This window comes from Anolis sagrei, chromosome 10, assembly GCF_037176765.1.
Source record: "Anolis sagrei isolate rAnoSag1 chromosome 10, rAnoSag1.mat, whole genome shotgun sequence".
NCBI classification, from domain to species: domain Eukaryota; kingdom Metazoa; phylum Chordata; class Lepidosauria; order Squamata; family Dactyloidae; genus Anolis; species Anolis sagrei.
The window spans coordinates 36,012,617-36,032,295 of NC_090030.1; the positions used below are offsets into that span (position 1 = coordinate 36,012,617).

General features: G+C 44.1%; 1 protein-coding gene across 5 annotated transcripts in view; it reads right to left on the bottom strand.

Moving 5' to 3' along the window:
- MTM1 (myotubularin 1) overlaps positions 1–19,679 on the bottom strand; it is a 70,691-nt gene that overhangs the window by 40,802 nt on the left and 10,210 nt on the right. For 3 of the 5 annotated variants that reach the window (XM_067471699.1, XM_067471696.1, XM_067471700.1), the window contains exons 2-6: positions 13,836–13,916; positions 9,948–10,020; positions 8,892–8,986; positions 7,020–7,130; positions 5,390–5,491 (exon numbers count right to left, since the gene is read on the bottom strand). In XM_067471699.1, coding sequence (XP_067327800.1) covers positions 5,390–5,491; positions 7,020–7,130; positions 8,892–8,986; positions 9,948–10,020; positions 13,836–13,898 — 444 coding nt within the window. In that variant the 5' untranslated portion in view covers positions 13,899–13,916. The remainder of the gene's footprint in view (positions 1–5,389; positions 5,492–7,019; positions 7,131–8,891; positions 8,987–9,947; positions 10,021–13,835; positions 13,917–19,679) is intronic. The other 2 variants (XM_067471697.1, XM_067471698.1) reach the window with 1 other exon arrangement.

Here is a 19,679-nt window from a genome sequence, read left to right on the forward strand (position 1 = left end):
CTCCTCAATGGCACGTCCTTTCCAATATTTAAACCTGGCACTCACGTCCCCAAGTCAGAGCAGAACCAACCCTTTCTCCACATTTGCAATCTAAGCTAGAACGACTCCGGGAGTCCACAGTGGTTAACGTTAAACATGAATCACACTAACTGGGTTGTTGTAGGTTTTTTGGGGCTATATGGCCATGTTTTAGAGGCATTCTCTCCTGACGTTTCGCCTGCATCTATGGCAAACTCTGAGGATGCTTTTTCAGGATTAATTATGTATGTGTTTTAAATGTGCTTCTATGTATTGCCAAGATGGATGCTACTGTGAATTAGAAATGCTGTGCAGAATGTTTACACTTTGAGGCTGTGATTGAGTGAACTTGAGAAAAGTAAGATAAGGTTTGCTCTTGCTGGGAACAGAAGGGAGTAACCAGTCTCAGCAAGAGAAGATAAGCAGATGTGAAGAGACTTTCGTTTTGACTCGTTCCTGAATTGTAGCTCGCTGTAGTAAGACGTATCTGTTGAATGTGCTTAGTAAACTTAGTTTCTTTTGTAACTCAAAGCCTGCAGCGTCCTTATTTTGCAACTCAGTGTCTGCTGATCCAGCATTCCTTCCGCTGGGCATCGTCTATCTCTGACATGCTTGCCATAGATGCAGGCGAAACGTCAGGAGAGTATGCCTCTAAAACATGGCTATATAGCCTCAAAAAACCTACAACAACCCAGTGATTCCAGCCGTGAAAGCCTTCGACAATGCATAATCATACTAACGTTTGCAAATACAATTGGACCTGGAAGAGCTGGGAGGCAGAAGCACAGTAGACCTTCCTCAGCTTAGATCCTTGTTGCAAATCTAAAAGAGCCCTCTCTCTCCCAATTCCCAGCATTTCAATGATGCCTGCTTTGCATGAAGAACTAGCAAGCCAGGGTGAAAATGAGGTGAACTGAATGCAAAGGAGAGTATTCCAGGAAGAACAGAGGCACTTGGCAAACGTTACTAGAAAGATCTCCTGCTGCTCCTGAAAAGGGAGGCGTGAAAGGATGCCAAACGGCACTAACTGGGCATCTTTAGAGCATACTACCGATACCTGCTAGTATGCTGTGGCCAACCTTCCCTCCTCCTGTCTTTCTCTCCATCCTTCCTTCTTTTTTCCTTTCCCTTTCTCCTTCCTTCTCTACCCCTTTTCTTCCTACCTTCCCTTCTCTTTTTCTTTCATAGAATCATAGAATCCTAGAGTTGGAAGAGCCCTCCTGGGCCATCATCCAGTCCAGCCCCATTCTGCCAAGAAGCAGGAATATTGCAAATCACCCCTGACAGATGGCCATCCAGCCTCATAGAATCAAAGAGTTGGAAGAGACCTCCTGGGCCATCATCCAGTCCAACCCCATTCTGCCAAGAAGCAGGAATATTGCATTCAAATCACCCCTGACAGATGGCCATCCAGCCTCTCTTTAAAAGCACCAAAAACAAAGGAAACGGACAAAACAAACAGCAAATTTGAAAACGATGGCAACACTTTCCTTTATTTCTCTCTATGGCAGTGAGTGCATACTTAGAAATAAAGTGGGTACTCATTGCCATAGAAGGGCTAAAAAGTCATAGCGTCCAGGAAGCGTTCTAGGTGAATCATAGAATCAAAGAGCTGGGAGAGACCTCCTGGGCCATCATCCAGTCCAACCCCATTCTGCCAAGAAGCAGGAAAATTGCATTCAAAGCACCCCTGACAGATGGCCATCCAGCCTCATAGAATCCTAGAATCAAAGAGTTGGAAGAGACCTGATGGGCCATCCAGTCCAACCTCATTCTGCCAAGAAGCAGGAATATTGCATTCAAAGCACCCCTGACAGATGGACATCCAGCCTCTGTTTAATAATAATAATAATAATAATAATAATAATAATAATAATAATAGAATCCTAGAGTTGGAAGAGACCTCCTGGGCCCTCATCCAGTCCAACCCCATTCTGCCAAGAAGCAGGAATATTGCATTCAAAGCACCCCTGACAGATGGGCATCCAGCCTCCTCTTAAAAGCTTCCAAAGAAGGAGCCTCCACCACACTCCGAGGCAGAGAGTTCCACTGCTGAACGGCTCTCACAGTCAGGAAGTTCTTCCTCATGTTCAGGTGGAATCTCCTCTCTTGTAGTTTGAAGTCATCGTACCACTGCGTCCTAGTCTCCAAGGAAGCAGAAAGGAGGCTTGCTCCCTCCTCCTCCCTGTGGCTTCCTCTCATGTATTTATACATGGCTATCATGTCTCCTCTCAGCCTTCTCTTCTTCAGGCTAAACATGCCCAGCTCCTTAAGCCGCTCCTCATAGGGCTTGTTCTCCAGACCCTTGATCATTTGAGTCGCCCTCCTCTGGACACATTCCAGCTTAGAGTCAATATCTCTCTTGAATTGTGGTGCCCAGAATTGGACACAATATTCCAGGTAAAGTGGTCTAACCAAAGCGGAAAAGAGGATGGGGAGTGTGAAGATCCCTTACCTTGCCAGCCGGGGTGGCAGGGCCTAGGAAGAGACAGGCTAGTTAGTTTCAGCTTAGAAGGCCTGGCAGAGAGCTGCAGGAGCCATCTTAGTTTAGGGAAAAGCTCCAGTTCAGAGAGGGGGAGTGGCCTAGGCCTGGGCCAGTCCTGAAACAGCCAGGATTGGTTTGTGAAAGGGGGGGGCGGAGTTAGACTGTTGGAGGGAAAGAGAGAAGCTTATTTTGTCAGTTCAGTTCAGTTCTGGTTGATGTTAGAGTGGGAGCAAGATTATAGAAGGCTTTTAGGAGTTCCTGTTAGGAATAGGCAGCTTGCCTGTAGTTTGCACAGCAAGGTAGGCTGTGGCAGACTGGTTACAGCTATTCTAGAGAAGAAATAGCTGGGTTTTGTATAGGAACTGTAACAAAGATAGAACCATTCTCTCATGCAACCGTTACGCTTTTAAGAACAAGAACACTTTAAATTGTAACAGCCAAGCTTATGAAACTGCATTCTCTTCATTCTGTAATTTTTACTTCAATAAACTTTCCTTGTTATTTTTAAAACTTAAGCCTGAGTCACGTGCCCTTTGTGGATTTAGTTCCTTTTCATTTTATTCAACCTCAACCTGTTTCCCTTCAAAGAAACCCTTGTAAAAGACACAGTACATGGTGGTCTAAGAAGCCTTTTACTATTTTTACCAGCTAGAGGGTTCCTGTTCATTTATACTTATGGTGGCAGCGAAGGTTTAAATAAAGAGACATCCCCTCAAGTGTTGTCTAAGAGCCAAAGTGGTGTCAATTCCTTATTGAAGGAGGGCCAGCAGTGGGATTGCTTTACCCCCTGCCCAGACGGCCATCAAGAGCATATCTTTATAATTTGGTGGCAGCGGTGGGATTGTTTGACCCCCTGCCCAAATAGCATAAAGGAGTCTTTATAGGGAGCAGGACTTCCCTGGATCTAGACACTAGGCTCCTCTTGATGCAGGCCAAAATCCCATTGGCTTTTTTTGCCCCCACATCACATTCCTGGCTTATGTTCACCTTCCTCCCCACGAGGACTCCAAGGTCTTTTCCACACATCCTGCACTCAAGCCTGGCCTCATTGTCCCCCATTCTGTCTCTTTGCATTTCGTTTTTCCTGCCTAAGTGGAGTCTCTTGCATTTGTCCCTGTTGAACTTCATTGTGTTCGTTTTGGCCCTTCATCTCTCTAATCTGTCAAGATCCCTTTGAGTCCTGCTCTTGTCCTCTGGAGTCTTGGCTCTCCCTCCCAATTTGGTCCCGTCTGCAAACTTGATGATCCTGCCTTCTCGCCCTTCATCTAAGAAGTCATGAATGGAGATCCTGAGCAGGACCGGGCCCAGGACGGAACTCTGCGGATGGCCCTCCACTTGTCACTTCTTTCCAGGTTGAAGAGGAGGAAGCCTTGGGGAGAATCACCCTCTGGGTTCATCCATTTAACCAATTCCAGATCCACCTCACCGTAGTTCTGCCTCGCCCACATTGGACTGGTTTCCTTGCCAGAAGGTCACGGGGGACCTTGTCAAAGAAGGCCTTCCTGAAATCCAGACACGCTCCATCCACGGCATCATTCCCCGCATCTACCCAGCCTTCACTGCGTTAAAGTCATTTCGGACTTATGGTGAATCTATCAGAGCAGTCTGTTGGTAAGGTTTGTTCAGAGGTTTACTCTTTCTCTGAGTGTGTGACTTAAGCGGCTGACGGGGAAAAGGAAGGGGCCTGAGACTGTCAGGAATGGTGGGAGTTGACATCCAAAACACTTGGAGGAAGGCTGAAGTTTGCCCATGCATGCTGTAGACCCACTTCAGTTACTCATCTCTGAACACAAACTTCAATATTGTGTCCAATTCTACCTGGAATATTGTGTCCAATTCTGGGCACCACAATTCAAGAGAGATGTTGACTCTAAGCTGGAATGTGCCCAGAGGAGGGCAACTCAAATGATCAGGGGTCTGGAGAACAAGCCCTATGAGGAGCGGCTTAAGGAGCTGGGCATGTTTAGCGAGAAGAAAAAAAGGCTGAGAGGAGACAGAATGAGGGCCATGTATAAATATGTGAGAGGAAGCCACAGGGAGGAGGGAGCAAGCTTGTTTTCTGCTTCCCTGGAGACTAGGACGCAAAGGAACAATGGCTTCAAACTACAAGAAAGGAGATTCCACCTGAACATGAGGAAGAACTTCCTGACTGTGAGAGCCGTTCAGCAGTGGAACTCTCTGCCCCAGAGGGACTGTGGTGGAGGCTCCTTCTTTGGAAGCTTTGAAACAGAGGCCGGATGGCCATCTGTCAGGGTGCTTTGAATGCAATATTCCTGCTTCTTGGCAGAATGGGGTTATTTATTTATTTATTTGCTTTATTTTTATACCGCATTTTTCAGCCTAACTCGGCGACTCAATGCGGTTTACAATGCAATTTATATAACAATAAAAATTAGATTAAAACACAACATACACGACAGACAATACAAGACAAAACAACGTGGTCATCAACGCCTCAGTAAAATCAGATTCCGTTCTCATAATCCTTCTACCATTCCTTCTCCTTCTACCATTCCTACCGTTCTCATAATCCTTCTACCATTCCTTCTACCATTCCTTTGGGTTGGACTGGATGATGGCCCAGGAGGGTTCCAACTCTGGGGTTCTAGGATTCTATGATTCACCTAGAACGCTTCCTGGACGGTATGACTTTTTAGCCCTTCTGTGGCAATGAGTACCCACTTTATTTCTAAGTACGCACTCACTGCCATAGAGAGAAATAAAGGAAAGTGTTGCCATCGTTTTCAAATTTGCTGTTTGTTTTGTCCATATTCTTTGTTGTTGTTGTTGTTGGGGATCAGAATGGCAAAGTCCACAGCAAAACAAACTCACCAAGTGATGTGTCAATACCGTCACCAGGAATACAGTCCAGCAAAACAAACTCACCAAGTTATGTGACTGTGGGAAAGCGTATTTGGTCAGGAGCTCAAATATATCTCTTCTGCTGTGGCCTTCTTGCTTCAATGCAAAGCGTAGGTTTCTCATATCCTAAAATTTGGATGACAGAATATACATTTTACAAAACCAAGCCAACAGAAACATCCCAAGCAATCTGACAGGCAAAACAAAAGCATTTCCCAGATATAAACTATTGCTTTCTCAAATGAAGACACACCAAGAGATGCCTTGAAAGCCCTTGCAGGGTTACACACAGGATGCACATTCAAAACAAATATTGCAATACAGTAGGTAAGGTAGGCAAAGGTTTCCCCTTGACATTAAGTCCAGTTGTGTCTGACACTGGTGCTCATCTCTAAGCTGAAGAGCTGGCGTTGTCCATGGACACCTCCAAGGTCATGTGGTCAGCATGGCTGCATGGAGCGTCGTTACTTTCCCACCAGAACGTTAACAATGGATGATGAGATTGGATTTTGATTCTACCTATGAGATGCTAATGAGATGTTATATTGATGTTTAATTGATTGTTTCTTATGCTATTGTTTTCAATTGTTTGTAACTGTTTTTATGATGTTTTGAGCATTGAATTTTGCCATTGTTAACCGCGTTGAGTCGCCCAAAGGCTGAGAAAAGCAGTATATAAATGGAGCAAATAAATAAATAAATAAATACCTATTGGCAGGTTGTCAGAAGCTGGGGTTAACAGCGGGAGCTCACCCCGCTCCTCGGATTCGAATCTGCAACCTTTCGGTCAGCAAGTTCAGCAGCTCAGCACTTTAACCCACTGCGCCACCAGGGACTCCATAATACATTATTACTTGTCATTTAGGGCAAGTTTGTTTTCCATGCTTATCCGAGCAAGAGCATAAAACACGTTGTAGTGAAATTGCTACTCTATGTTAATGTTTTGGTGTATAGCTCTATGTTTACATATGGCAAATAGGGAAGAATAGGCACAGACAAGGTAGCAACAGCAGAGATAGGATTCATTTGCATATGTGAAGGCGATTGGTCATATTCAGATTGGTGTAGGCCCAGGATTTGGAGGGGCTGCTAGGCCAAAATGACAGTTGGGGAGAGCAGAGCTGAACATCCCAAAGAGGCGGAGCCAAGGTTCTGAAAGAGGCAGTTAGAGTGACTTCTGATATAGAGACTGATATAGAGACTTCTGATATAGAGAAGCAATTAGTTAAATAGAGCTCGAGTTTTAAGGAACATAAAGAAGGCTAGTGTTGTTTTAGTCAGAATATAATTCAGCCAAGAGTGTGTAAAGCAAGTAACATGTTTGTGAATGTGAAACATTGATAGTTTATTCAGAAAAGTTAACCAAGTAAATGATACTGACTGTACGCCTCAAGATTGCAAAAAAACACAAATGTAACCACAAGCGTTGGAGCCAGAAGTTATAAATAAAATGTGTTACTTTGTTATACACAAGAGTGTTTCATTGCCTGCGATATAAAGTACAAAGGTTTAACAGAACACAGAAAGTCCCAGCCAATATAAAAGGAGAAACTGAATCAGTATAAGGCAGCAAAGAGGTTTTTAAAGATGAAATAGTCTCTCTCCCTCACTTCACACGTGTGGCGATTGGGAAAGACTGTTGATCTATTGTTACCTTGCAAGTAATATCCAATCCGTATGAATTCTCTCCTCTGCTCGATGCGCCTCCCATTTTCTCAATCCTTGAAATAGCACCCAAAGGAACATCTAATATCACCACAGGATCCTGATCGGGGGGGAAAGGAGCAAACGGATTATTCCGCACGCATAAACACACTGCAAGTCTGGGCATTATCTTGTATTATTTTGATGCTGACACGCTGTTGACAGTATTTCCAGCCTCCCCCCCCCCCCATTTGACTGTTGCAGTTTTCTTGCACTCCTTCCAGAATGTATTGCACTCAATGAGTTTGCACTCCAGCTATGTTCTTTTTTTCCAGCCATATTGTTTTGATGTTGTTTATAATTGTGAGTGTTTGTATTTTATCTGACGTTTTTTAATCTTTTGTGTTTTAATTGTAATTTTGGGCTTGTCCAACCATCGGGAGATGGTTGGCGCGGTATAAAAAAGTTGTTGTTGTTGTTATTATTATTATTATTATTATTATTATTATTATTATTATTATTTTGATATGTTTGCATTCATTTGTGGCATTGAATGTTTGCCTTTTGTTTTGTGTCTGTAAACTGCCCGGAGTCCCTTTGGGGAGAGAGAGCGGTCGAGAAATAAAGTTTAATTATGTTACTAGCTGTACTCGCCACACGTTGTGGCCAACCTTCCTTCCCTCTTTCCTTCCTCTTCCCTTCCTCCCCACTTTTCTTTCCCTCCCTTTCTCTCCTTCCTTCCCTTTTCTCTTTTCTTCTCTCCTTCCTTCCTTCTCTTCCTCTTCCTCCCCACTTTTCTTTCCCTCCCTTTCTCTTCTTCCCTTTCTTCTTCCTTCTCTCCTTCCTTCCCTTCCTCTTCTCTTCCTCCCCACTTTTCTTTCCCTCTCTCTTCTTCCTTCCCTTTCTTCTTTCCTTCTCTCCTTCCTTCCTTCTCTTCCCCTTCTCTTCCTCCCCGCTTTTCTTTCCCTCTCTCTTCTTCCTTCCCTTTCTTTCCTTCTCTCCTTCCTTCTTTCTCTTCCCTTCCCACTTTTCTTTCCCTCCCTTTGTCTTCTTCCTTCCCTTTCTTTTTTCCTTCCTTCTTTTCCTCTTCCCTTCCTCCCCACTTTTCTTTCCCCCCTTTCTCTCCTTCCTTTCCTTTCTTCTCTCCTTCCTTCTCTTCCTCTTCTCTTCCTCCCCACTTTTCTTTCCCTCTCTCTTCTTCCTTCCCTTTCTTCTTTCCTTCTCTTCCTCTTCTCTTCCTCCCCACTTTTCTTTCCCTCTCTCTTCTTCCTTCCCTTTCTTCTTTCCTTCTCTTCCTCCCCACTTTTCTTTCCCTCTCTCTTCTTCCTTCCCTTTCTTCTTCTCTCCTTCCTTCCTTCTCTTCCCTTCCCACTTTTCTTTCCCTCCCTTTTCTTCCTTCCCTTTCTTCTTTCCTTCCTTCTCTTCCTCTGCCTTTCCTCCCCACTTTTCTTTCCCTCCCTTTCTCTCCTTCCTTCCTTCTCTTCCTCTTCTCTTCCTCCCCACTTTTCTTTTCCTCCCTTTCTCTCCTTCTTTCCTTTTCTACTTTCCTTCTCTCCTTCCTTCCTTCTCTTCCTCTTCCCTTCCTCCCCACTTTTCTTTCCCTCCCTTTCTCTCCTTTCTTCCCTTTCTTCTTTCCTTCCTTCTTTTCCTCTTCCCTTCCTTCCCCCCTTTTCTATTCCCTTTTCTCCCCCTTCTTCCTACGTCCACAGAAAGCTTTGAAGGTGTTTGAATAGAACGCCGAAGCCAAATGGGCCAAACGGGGTAATATAATTACAGGTCTGAGACAAGAGCAATGGTTGCAAATGGAGTGCAGTCACTTTCGGCGGAGGAGCCACCGTGAGAAATTGCTCCACACCTTAGGGTACGACTAGAGAGTATTTACCGATTCCACGCTTCTCAGGTAGAGCCTGTAGTTTGTGATGTAGACTCTTCCTTTGACAGGACCGTTGAAGGGACACATGTAGATGACCTCTTTGTCTGAGGAAGGAACAACAGTTGGACAATAAACACATGGCAATCCATCCAAGATTTCCTCCTCCTCCTCCATCCCTACACAGGTAAGGAGATGTCAAGTGGGCTGTTCTTGTTGGAAATAGCAACCTTCCAAGCCTCTACTAACTGTTGGTAAACGCGTATAGTTGTTAACCTATATTATATTATATTTATTTATTACATGCATTTCTACCCCAACCTTATATTTTTATTTATATACCAGCCATCTCCTGCCACGCGTTGCTATGGCCCTGTCTGTGTATGAGTTTCGTGTGTGTTTGTATGTGCTTTGCGCATGTGTTATAATGTTATTATTATTTTTGCTTTTTAAGTCCCTTCTTCTGTGTTTTTCAGTGTTTTTCTGAATGATGGTCACTCGTTGGCCTGATAGCTGCCTTGTGTCCAAATTTTGTGTCAATTCGTTCAGTGGTTTTTGAGTTATGCTAATCCCACAAACGAACATTACATTTTTATTTATTTATTTACTATATAATAAATAAATAAATAAATAAATGTGTCAACAATTTTGCAGGAAAGGTTCCGGTGTTTTTTGACATTTATTTATTTATTATATAATAAATAAATAAATGTGTCAATAATTTTGCAGGAAGGATCCTGGTGTTTTCCAACATTTATTTATTTATGTATTTATTTATTGTATAATAAATAAATAAATGTGTCAATAATTTTGCAGGAAAGATCCCGGTGTTTTCCCACATTTATTTATTTATTTATTTTGTTGAATAATAAATAAATAAATCTGCCAATAATTTTGCAGGAAAGATCCTGGTGTTTTCCAACATTTATTTATTTATTTTGTTGAATAATAAATAAATAAATGTGTCAATAATTTTGCAGGAAAGATCCTGGTGTTTTCCAGCATTTATCTATTGTTGTTCCAGCACATGTAAACCTGCTCCGGGAGCAAAATGCGCTTTCTTTTTACCTGTGACTCGTGTTTCCCCCGGCAGACGAGGTATTTCTTCGTTGTGTTCCCAGTTCGGTCCATCTTTCAAAGGCTAGCGAGGAAAAAACAATTTAAAAAGGAAGGCTCATATAAAACATGTAAAACTTCATACGTGTTAAGCTTATCATCCAGTTAGATCAAGGACAAGGTGGAAATGACACAACATCGTGGTGCAATTACACTGATCAGTGTCACAATTAGCAGCATCCTATTCCAATTGATCCCACTATGTTGTTGTTGTTGTTCATTCATTCAGTGGTCTCCGACTCTTCGTGACCTCATGGACCAGCCCACGACAGAGCTCCCTGTCGGCCGTCACCACCCCCAGCTCCTTCAAGGTCAGTCCAGTCGCTTCAAGGATGCCATCCCTCCATCTTGCCCTTGGTCGGCCCCTCTTCCTTTTTCCTTCCACTTTCCTCAGCATAATTGCCTTCTCCAGGCTTTGCTGTCTCCTCATGATGTGGCATTCAAAGGACTTCATCTTGGCCTCTACTATCCTTCCCTCCAGTGAGCAGCCGGGCTTTCTTTCCTGGAGGATGGACTGGTTGGATCTTCTCGCGGTCCAAGGCACTCTCAGCACTTTCCTCCAGCACCACAGCTCAAAAGCCTCTCTCTTCCTTCGCTCAGCCTTCCCGAAGGTCCAGCTCTCACATCCGTAGATGTGACTACAGGGAAGACCATGGCTTGGACTAGGCAATGGATCTTGGTTGCCAGTCTGATGTCTCTACTCTTGACTATTTTATCGAGACTGGACCTTGCTCTCCTCCCAAGAAGGAAGCGTCTTCTGATTTCCTGGCCACAGTCTGCATCTGCACTCATCTTCCCACCTAGAAATACAAACCCTGTCACGGCCTCCACGTTTTCTCCCTCTATTTCCCAGTTGTCAATCATCCTTGTTGCCATAATCTTGGTTTTTTTGACGTTTAGCTGCAACCCGGCTTTTGCGCTTTCTTCTTTCACCTTGATTAGAAGAAGGCTCCTCAGGTCCTCCTCGCTTTCGGCCATCAGAGTGGTGTCATCTGCATATCTGAGGTTGTTAATGTTTCTCCCAGCCATTTCCACCCCAGCCTTGCATTCATCAATCCATGCACATCCTCACATGATGTGTTCTGCATACACGTTAAAAAGGTTGGGTGAGAGGATGCAGCCTTGCCGGACGCCTTTCCTTGTACAGATTCCTCAGGAGAGAGGGAAGGGGGCTTGGTATGCCCATCCCACCAAGAACTTGCCACCATTTATGATGATCCACGTAGTCAAAGGCTTTAGAGTAGTCAATGAAGCAGAAATAGATGTTTTTCTGAAATTCCCTGCCTTTCTCCATTATCCAGCGGATATTGGCAATCTGGTCTCTCTTGTGTTTTCCATATTTGCTGGCATATGGCATGCATCACCTTGATAGCATCATCTTTCAAGATTTTAAACAGTTCAGCTGGGATCCCGTCGTCTCCTGCTGCCTTGTTGTTAGCAATGCTTCTCAAGGCCCATTCAACCTCACTCCTCAGGATGTCTGGTTCTAATTCATTCACCACACCATCAAAACTATCCTTGATATTATCCCACTATAATAACTCTCTAATGCAGCATTCATAACGGAGGCTTGGATATCCCATCAATATTGTTTAGGCAGTGGTTTTTGAGCCAATTGTGCTAAATGTCATGTATCCTGTCTCCTGCACTCTTGAAAACCTGTGTTGTGGCTGAGCTATTTTCTGACGATGAGGATGATGGGTTTCAGATTCCTGTTGGGTTTCAGCTTCCTGGCTCTTTGTCTGTGCCTAAAATCTCTGAGCCTGCTTCTGAGGCTCTCACAGACAGTGCATTGTCAACACAGCTGTTTTCACCACAAAGGAATTTTAACGAAGGAGATAGCAAGCAGGTGCCTTCCCACAATGATACCGAAAATGTAGATAGTGACTTGACCTGAGAAGCTCGCTTTAATCTCTGGGTCAGGAGGTGTTCGTGTCTGGCAAACAAACGGGAGGCTAGCTCGGTGAAAGGTCACCACAATGCTTTTATGATGCTGGGAGCCTAATGTTTTGATGTTAGAAAGGTATCTAGGCCTCCTGGATACTCTGTGAAAGCGTCAGTTCAACGTAGCTTACTAACCTGCAAGCTTCATGGAATAACCTTAGCCTGGAAAGCAGTACGCTTAGGATTTCTTGCATGGTGATTCATGGGGCAATTGTTTCATTGCTTGTATCTGGGACTCTGGTTTGAACTTTGCCAATAGGATTATGTCTCCTGTTTTTACCTAAAGATCTTTGGAACTATATTCTGCTTTTAACCTTAATCCTTGGAATTTTGCAATGCTTACTCTTTATTTAGACTTGGATTTTCTCCTCAATCTATACAAATAAAAATGAAAATCTGTATATGTGGCCCAGGTGTCTGTTCACTCAGACAGTCTCCATCCTCCATAAACAGGCTATTGTTTCCAGTGCTGAGAAGACAGCAAGTCACTCTCTCGAAGGACATTGCAGGTTATAGCAAGCACATCCCAGTGTTCCTTTCTCTCTTCATTTGCATGACCCCACCCACTGCTTCCTCCTTATCCTGTTCCAACCCTTTCCTATAGCACACAGCAGAGGAATTGATCAGCAACTGAACATATTGGGGAGGTCTGGAGAGAATTCACAATGATTTATAGGAGTTGTAGGGACTGGGATGCATAGTTCACCTGCAATCTAAGAGCACTCTGAACTGCACTAATGATGGACCTGGAACTCACTTGGCATGCAGACTCACCATGGGCAGTTGTCCATACTCGCAGAGTTTAGGGGTGATTACCTTGAGAGTTGTAGTTCACCCTTATCCAGAGAACAGTGAACTCAGCCAATGATAGATCTGGACCAAACTTGGCACACAGATCCAACATGGCCAATTGTGCATACTGGCTGAGCTTGGGGTCATTGCCCTGGGAATCTGGGAGTTGTAGTTCACCCTTACCTAAATATCACTGAACCCAGCTGCTGTCGGATCTGGACCAAACTTGGCACACAGATCCAACATGGCCAACTTAAAGTAATGGCAGGGTTTGGGAATGACTGACCCATGATTCTGGAAATTGTAGTTCACCCACATCCTTATACATTTTCTAATGGGAGCATTCATTAAAAAAACAAAAAAGAAAGACTGTTTTTTCCCCTAACAAATCGCATTACACATTACCAAACTGATAATACCAAACTTCACAAAACAAACAATGCCTTCTCAAATAACCCGGGCACCGCCGGGTCCCCAAGCTAGTAAAATATAAAACTACAGCTCTTGTGTGGTGGTGTTTGGCAGTGTTTGGAAGCTTACTCTGAGTTGCAACACCCTGGGACCTTGAATCTCTGGATTGGCTTTTGACTACGGTATAGACTCTTGATCCCTGGACTTTGCTCACTGAACTCTTGGCATTTGACGACTGGACTGGACCTTTTGACTACGGTGTTATCTTGAACCTGCAACAGTGTTTGCTGCTGGTTTTTGTTTTCTATCCTGTGGCAGAGTGCCATCTTTATGTTTTGGACTATTAAAACAGCCACAAAGTAAGTGCTGCTTTAAATAAATTATTTAACACCAACTGGGAGTTTGTTTGGTCGATCTCTACCTGAATATGGCAGAGCCCTGGCATCGTGAGACTAAAAGAGAGTTATGAGTCCAAAAGGTGTCACGAGGCAAATCTCATCCCTCTACTTCAACAGATTGACATGACTCTCTTTAAACAAAGATGCCTGGCTCTTGGGCTTCTCCTCTGCGCTTCCCAGAAATATGAAATTAAAGACGCAAAGAGCAACACCGATGTTTCCGCAAACAGCTCTTGCCCAGAAATATGTTACTTTTTGAAGGAAATAAGCGTCTAAGCAAAAATAATATACTCACCTTTTTAATTGAGGAGCTCTCCATGGAGGTGGAGTTGCATCGGGGTGTGGATGAGGCAGCCATATTGCTGGGGGAAATCTGCTGAGAAAGCAAGCATAACAATATAGATTTTAGTTGAGACCAGAGTATGGCTGACTGGAGAGAACAAAGGTTACTCTGGAGAAGGAATTGGGTTCGTGCTCTTTGAGCCAAACACTAAAGTGTTGGAAGATCCCACAAGGGCCAATTTTTCCTTTCATCTGCCATCAAGGATTACTTAGAATCATCCAATTGGATGGGACTGCATGGGTCATCCAGTCCAACCCCCCAAAAAGCAACATCAAAGCACCTGTTGGGATTCAGCCTACGTGTGAACCTGAACCTGATTCTCTGATTGTATGTCCTGATGCTACTGAACATGCATTTTTCCCTGATGGTAATGAAAATGTTGATTCTGAGGTCAGTGGCTTGGAAAGTGAAACTACACATTCTGATGAGAATGTTGCAGAGCCAAGCGGTGATAGCTCTTCAGAGGAGCTAACACCTGGCTTCCTTAATGAGGATAGAAAAGGACAGATTTGGAAAAACAGGAGTGAATCGCAGAGTCTGCGAAGGTCAAGCAGATTAAGGGAAAAGGAAACACAGGCTTCAAAGCCTGGAGGCGTGTCACGAAACAGTTTCTTCAGTTTTAAGTGCCTCTCGCCGGGTTGCCTCGTTAGATCAGGCATCATTTAGACTAAGGCATTACCTTGGCATATTTCCTGATTCCCGTGGCCTACATCCCAAGAGGCTTCTAGTGCTCCAAGTACTGTTAGTGGATTGCTAACAGGTTCCAGGTTGTTACAGTGTTGCTTTTGGATTTTGATCTAGTTCATGAATATTCTTAACTGCTGAATTTTACTGTGGCTTTTTGACTTTGCATTTTCTTCTATTTTGTAACCATTTTTCATTAATAAAAAGGGACTGTTTTTTCCCCACAGTCAAGTGTGGTGGATTGTTATCTCATGGTCTCGTTTTCTGCTCTGGGTTGCAACACTACCGGATTTATTAACAAAAGACCCTCCTCATAAATGTATATCAGAGTAACTTATCAGGAGCGTGATCCAGCACTAGGAGCCCAAAGTGATAAAAAGAACAAAAACACACAGACCAAAGTTATCTCTTCCACAGGAGACTTTTCTTTGTAGTACAATAATATGGTTGCACTATTTACAAGAACTAGGTTTCCATAACACAAACATAAACAAATACAGAGTAGCTTTGGCCTACTCACTCTCCTCAGGACGACACGAGCTTTGGTCCACGGACTCTAATAGGCTTTGGCCTACTCACTCTCCTCAGGACGACACGAGCTTTGGTCTACTGACTCTTAACAGGCTTCAGCCTACTTACTCTCCACAGGACGACACTAGCTTTGGCCCACTGACTCTTAACAGGCTTCAGCCTACTCACCCTCCTCAGGATGGCACTAGCTTTGGTCTACTGACTCTTAACTGGCTTCAGCCTACTCACTCTCCACAGGACGACACTAGCTTTGGCCCACTGACTCTTAACAGGCTTCAGCCTACTCACCCTCCTCAGGATGATACTAGCTTTGGCCCAGTGACTCTTAACTGGCTTCAGCCTACTCACTCTCCTCAGGATGACACTAGCTTTAGTCTACGGACTCTAATAGGCTTTGGCCTACTCACTCTCCTCAGGACGACACTAGCTTTCGTCAGCTATGTTACGGCCAAATTATTTTTGTGTTATTTTTAGCCCTTGCTTTGGTCTACTGACCCTTAACAGGCTTCAGCCTACTCACCCTCCTCAGGACGGCACTAGCTTTGGCCCACTGACTCTTAACTGGCTTCAGCCTATTCACTCTCCTCAGGACAACACTAGCTTTGGTCAGCTACGTTATGGCCAAATTCTTTTTGTGTTATTTTTAGCCCTTACTTTGTTATTCTACATCAAAGCAACATGTTCTCCGATGCAAGATAAACCCCTATTGAGGGAAATCCTATAGTAAAGATGACAACATCTCAAGGGACAGCATCCCCGTTTCTATATAATACCTGCCTGCTAAATCAGGACTGCAAAACTGCACCCTGGAACGGCCTTTCCTCTTCGGAGACTGACATCTAATCCTGACACCGCGGAGAGTCACACACCGACTTCCTTCTCCCTGTAGCACAGATTATGCAAGTTATTTCTGGAAAGCTGCCCAAGTGATACTGCAGCAGAATCTGAAATGATGTCCCAGCCAAGGTCTTAAAATAGCTGAAGCCATCCAACGAGAGAGGAGCAGCAAAACCCACCAGCAGATTTCTGTTCTTTCCAACTGCTTTCCCAGAGGGCTGCAGGCCGATCCTGACCAGGAGGCATTTTTGGAACACCTCAAAAAACTCTGCACATTTTACGCATTGCATCCACTGTATTCCCTGGGATTAAGGCGAGGGGAGACCCACTCAAAGGGCCATGAAGACATCGTACTAAGAGGGGCCTTTTCAGAAGGATGCAAGTTGGAGGAAGGAAGGAAAAAAGGAATCCTCAAGATGACAAAACTTAGTCCTCAACCGAAGTCGATATTCTGGGGTTTCCTCTGAAGACTGCCCGGAAGCTGCAGCTCGTCCAATGCTCGGCAGCCAGACTACTAATGGGTGCTGGGTACAGGGAGCACACCATTCATTCATTCATTCATTCATTCATTCATTTATTTATTTACTGTGCTTATATACCACAATTCTCAGCCCTAGGGCGACTCATTGCGGTGTACAAAATGAAAAAAACAAGTGCAAATTACATACCATAGGGCAAAATAATCCACAATTCATCATTATCAAAAAACATCTTATAAAAAAAATCAACATTACAACCAAATTTCTACTACATTCCGAATCGTCTCATCGTCAAACCCACAATCCGATATCATTTCCGTTATTCCATTCCTATGGTCAAATTACCAGTCATTGCACTTCTTGATCAAATGCCTTCTTCAACAACCAGGTCTTTAACTTCCTGCGGAAAGTCAACAGGGAGGGGGCTAGCCTGATGTCCACGGGAAGGGTGCTCCACAGCCGAGGAGCCACCACCGAGAAGGCCCTCTCTCTCGTCCCCGCCAGCCGTGCCTGTGATGCAGGCGGAATCGAGAGCAGGGCCTCCCCGGAAGATCTCAACGTCCTCGTGGGTTCATAGGCCGAGAGGCGGTCAGTTAGGTATCTTGGGCCAGAACCGTTTAGGGCTTTATAGGCCAATGCCAGCACCTTGAATTGAGCCCGGTAGCAGATCGGCAGCCAGTGGAGTTGGTGCAGCAGAGGAGTTGTATGCTCCCTGCGCTCTGCTCCTGTTAGTATCATGGCTGCCACCCGTTGGACCAGTTGGAGCTTCCAGGCCGCCTTCAAAGGCAACCCCACGTAGAGAGCGTTGCAGTAGTCTAAACGGGATGTAACCAGAGCGTGGACTACCGTGGCCAAGTCAGACTTCCCGAGGTACGGGCGCAGCTGGCGCACGAGCCTAAGCTGTGCAAATGCTCTCCTGGTCACCGCCGAGACCTGGGGCTCCAGGCTCAGCGATGAATCCAGGATCACACCCAAGCTGCGAACCTGCGCCTTCCACTGCTACACCAGCTCCACTGGCTGCCAATTCGCTTCCGAGCACAATTCAAAGTGCTGGTGTTAACCTATAAAGCCCTAAACGACTCCGGCCCTGTTTACCTCTCCGAACATATTCTCCCCTATGAACCATCAAGATTATTAAGATCGTCTGGAGGGGCCCTGCTCTCGGTCCCACCGGCCTCTGGTGGGGACGAGGGACAGGGCCTTTTCGGTGGTGGCCCCGCGACTCTGGAACTCTCTCCCACTGGAGATCAGATCCGCCCCTTCTATCCTGACATTCAGGAAACAGGTAAAGACGTGGTTATGGAGACAGGCATTCGACGAGTGAGCCAGATATAGATATGGATGGAGGATGATGTACAATCGATTTTAGTATGACGACTGACCATTGTAGTTATTGAATATATTTGCTGTTTTAATGTGTTATTGTAATATGAATTATGTTGTTTTACTGACTGTATGTGATTTTATGGTTGGAAACTGGTCTGAGTCCCTCAAGAGAAGTGAGATGGTTGGTATACAAAACTTTTAAATAAATAAATAAATAATTTTATATACGAGGAGCCATCCCCTGCCACCCGTTGCTGTGGCCCAGTCTGTGTATATGTATTTTTAGTGTGTGTATATATATGTGTGTGCATCTATTTGTGTATATGTGTATATATGTGTGTTTGCATATCTATGTGGTTTTGTGCATGCATTGTAATGCATTATTTTTTTTTTGCATTTTAAGTCCCTTCTGCTGTGTTTTTCAGTGTTTTTATGAGTGATGGTCACTCGTTGGCCTGATAGGGGTCTTGTCTCCAAATTTGGTGTCAATTCGTCTCGTGGCTTTTGAGTTCTGTTAATCCCACAAACGAACATTACATTTTTATTTATATAGATATAATGGCCGTCGCCTGCCACATGTTGCTGTGGCACACATGGGAGTTCTGTGTGGGAGGTAGGTGAACTACAACTCCAAAACTCAAGGTCAATGCCCACCAAACCCTTCTAGTGTTTTCTGTTGGTCAGGGGAGTCCTGTGTGCCAAGTTTGGTTTAATTCCATCATTGGTGGGGTTCTGAATGCTCTGTGATTCTAGGTGAACTATAAATCCCAGCAACTACAACTCCCAAATGTCAAGATTCTATTTTCCCCAAACTCCACCAGTGTTCACATTTGAGCATATTGTGTCCTCATGTAGAGTTAGGTCCAGATCCATCATTGTTTGAGTCCACAGTGCTCTCTGGATGTAGGTGAACTACAACTCCAAAACCAAAGTACACTCCCCACCAAACCCTTCCAGTATTTTCCGTTGTTCATGGGAGAACTGTGTGCCAAATTTGGTTCAAGTCCATCATTGGTGGGGTTCAGAATGCTCTGTGATTGTAGGTGAACTATAAATCCCAGCAACTACAACTCCCAAATGACAAAATCAATTTTTTTTGAGTGAAGGACATACATTGGGTTGTTAGGTGTCTTGTGCCCAAATTTGGTGTCAATTCACCCAGTGGTTTTTGAGTTCTGTTAATCCCACAAACAAACATTACATTTTTATTTCTATAGATATTCAGAGCAGAACATAAATGACATTAACGACAACAACAAACCACTACTACCAGAATCAGTAATATCTCTTTCTTGACACACAAAGTCAGCAGGACATATTTAGGTAACCAAGATTTTACTAAATCTCATATATATATATATATATATATATATATATATATATATATATTCTATGGTGATACCTAAATGTCATTCCTCCAACCTAAGTTGGAAGAGAGTCAGCTGTTTCTTGATTTACACAAGCCGGAACAAAGGTCAACATTGGCAGGAAAGATCCTTGACGGCAAAGTTTTCCAAAGAATTCCTGAGCTATGTGTTGTCGAAGGCTTTCGTGGCTGGAATCACTGGGTTGTTGTAGGTTTTTGGGGCTATATGGCTATGTTCGAGAAGCATTCTCTCCTGACGTTTCGCCTGCATCTATGGCAAGCATCCAGAGGATGCTTGCCATAGATGCAGGCGAAACGTCAGGAGAGAATGCTTCTCAAACATGGCCATATAGCCCAAAAAGCATACAATTCCTGAGCTCCCTAAAACTTTGTCTGAACACCAATTATATTTGCCAAACTAAGACTGCAGTTCCAATATTTATTTATTATTATTTTATTTGCAGCATTTATATTCTGCCCTTCTCCTCACCCCGCAGGGGACTCAGGGCGGATTACAGTGTTCACATATATGGCAAACATTCAATGCCAATTTTAGACATACAAACATATACA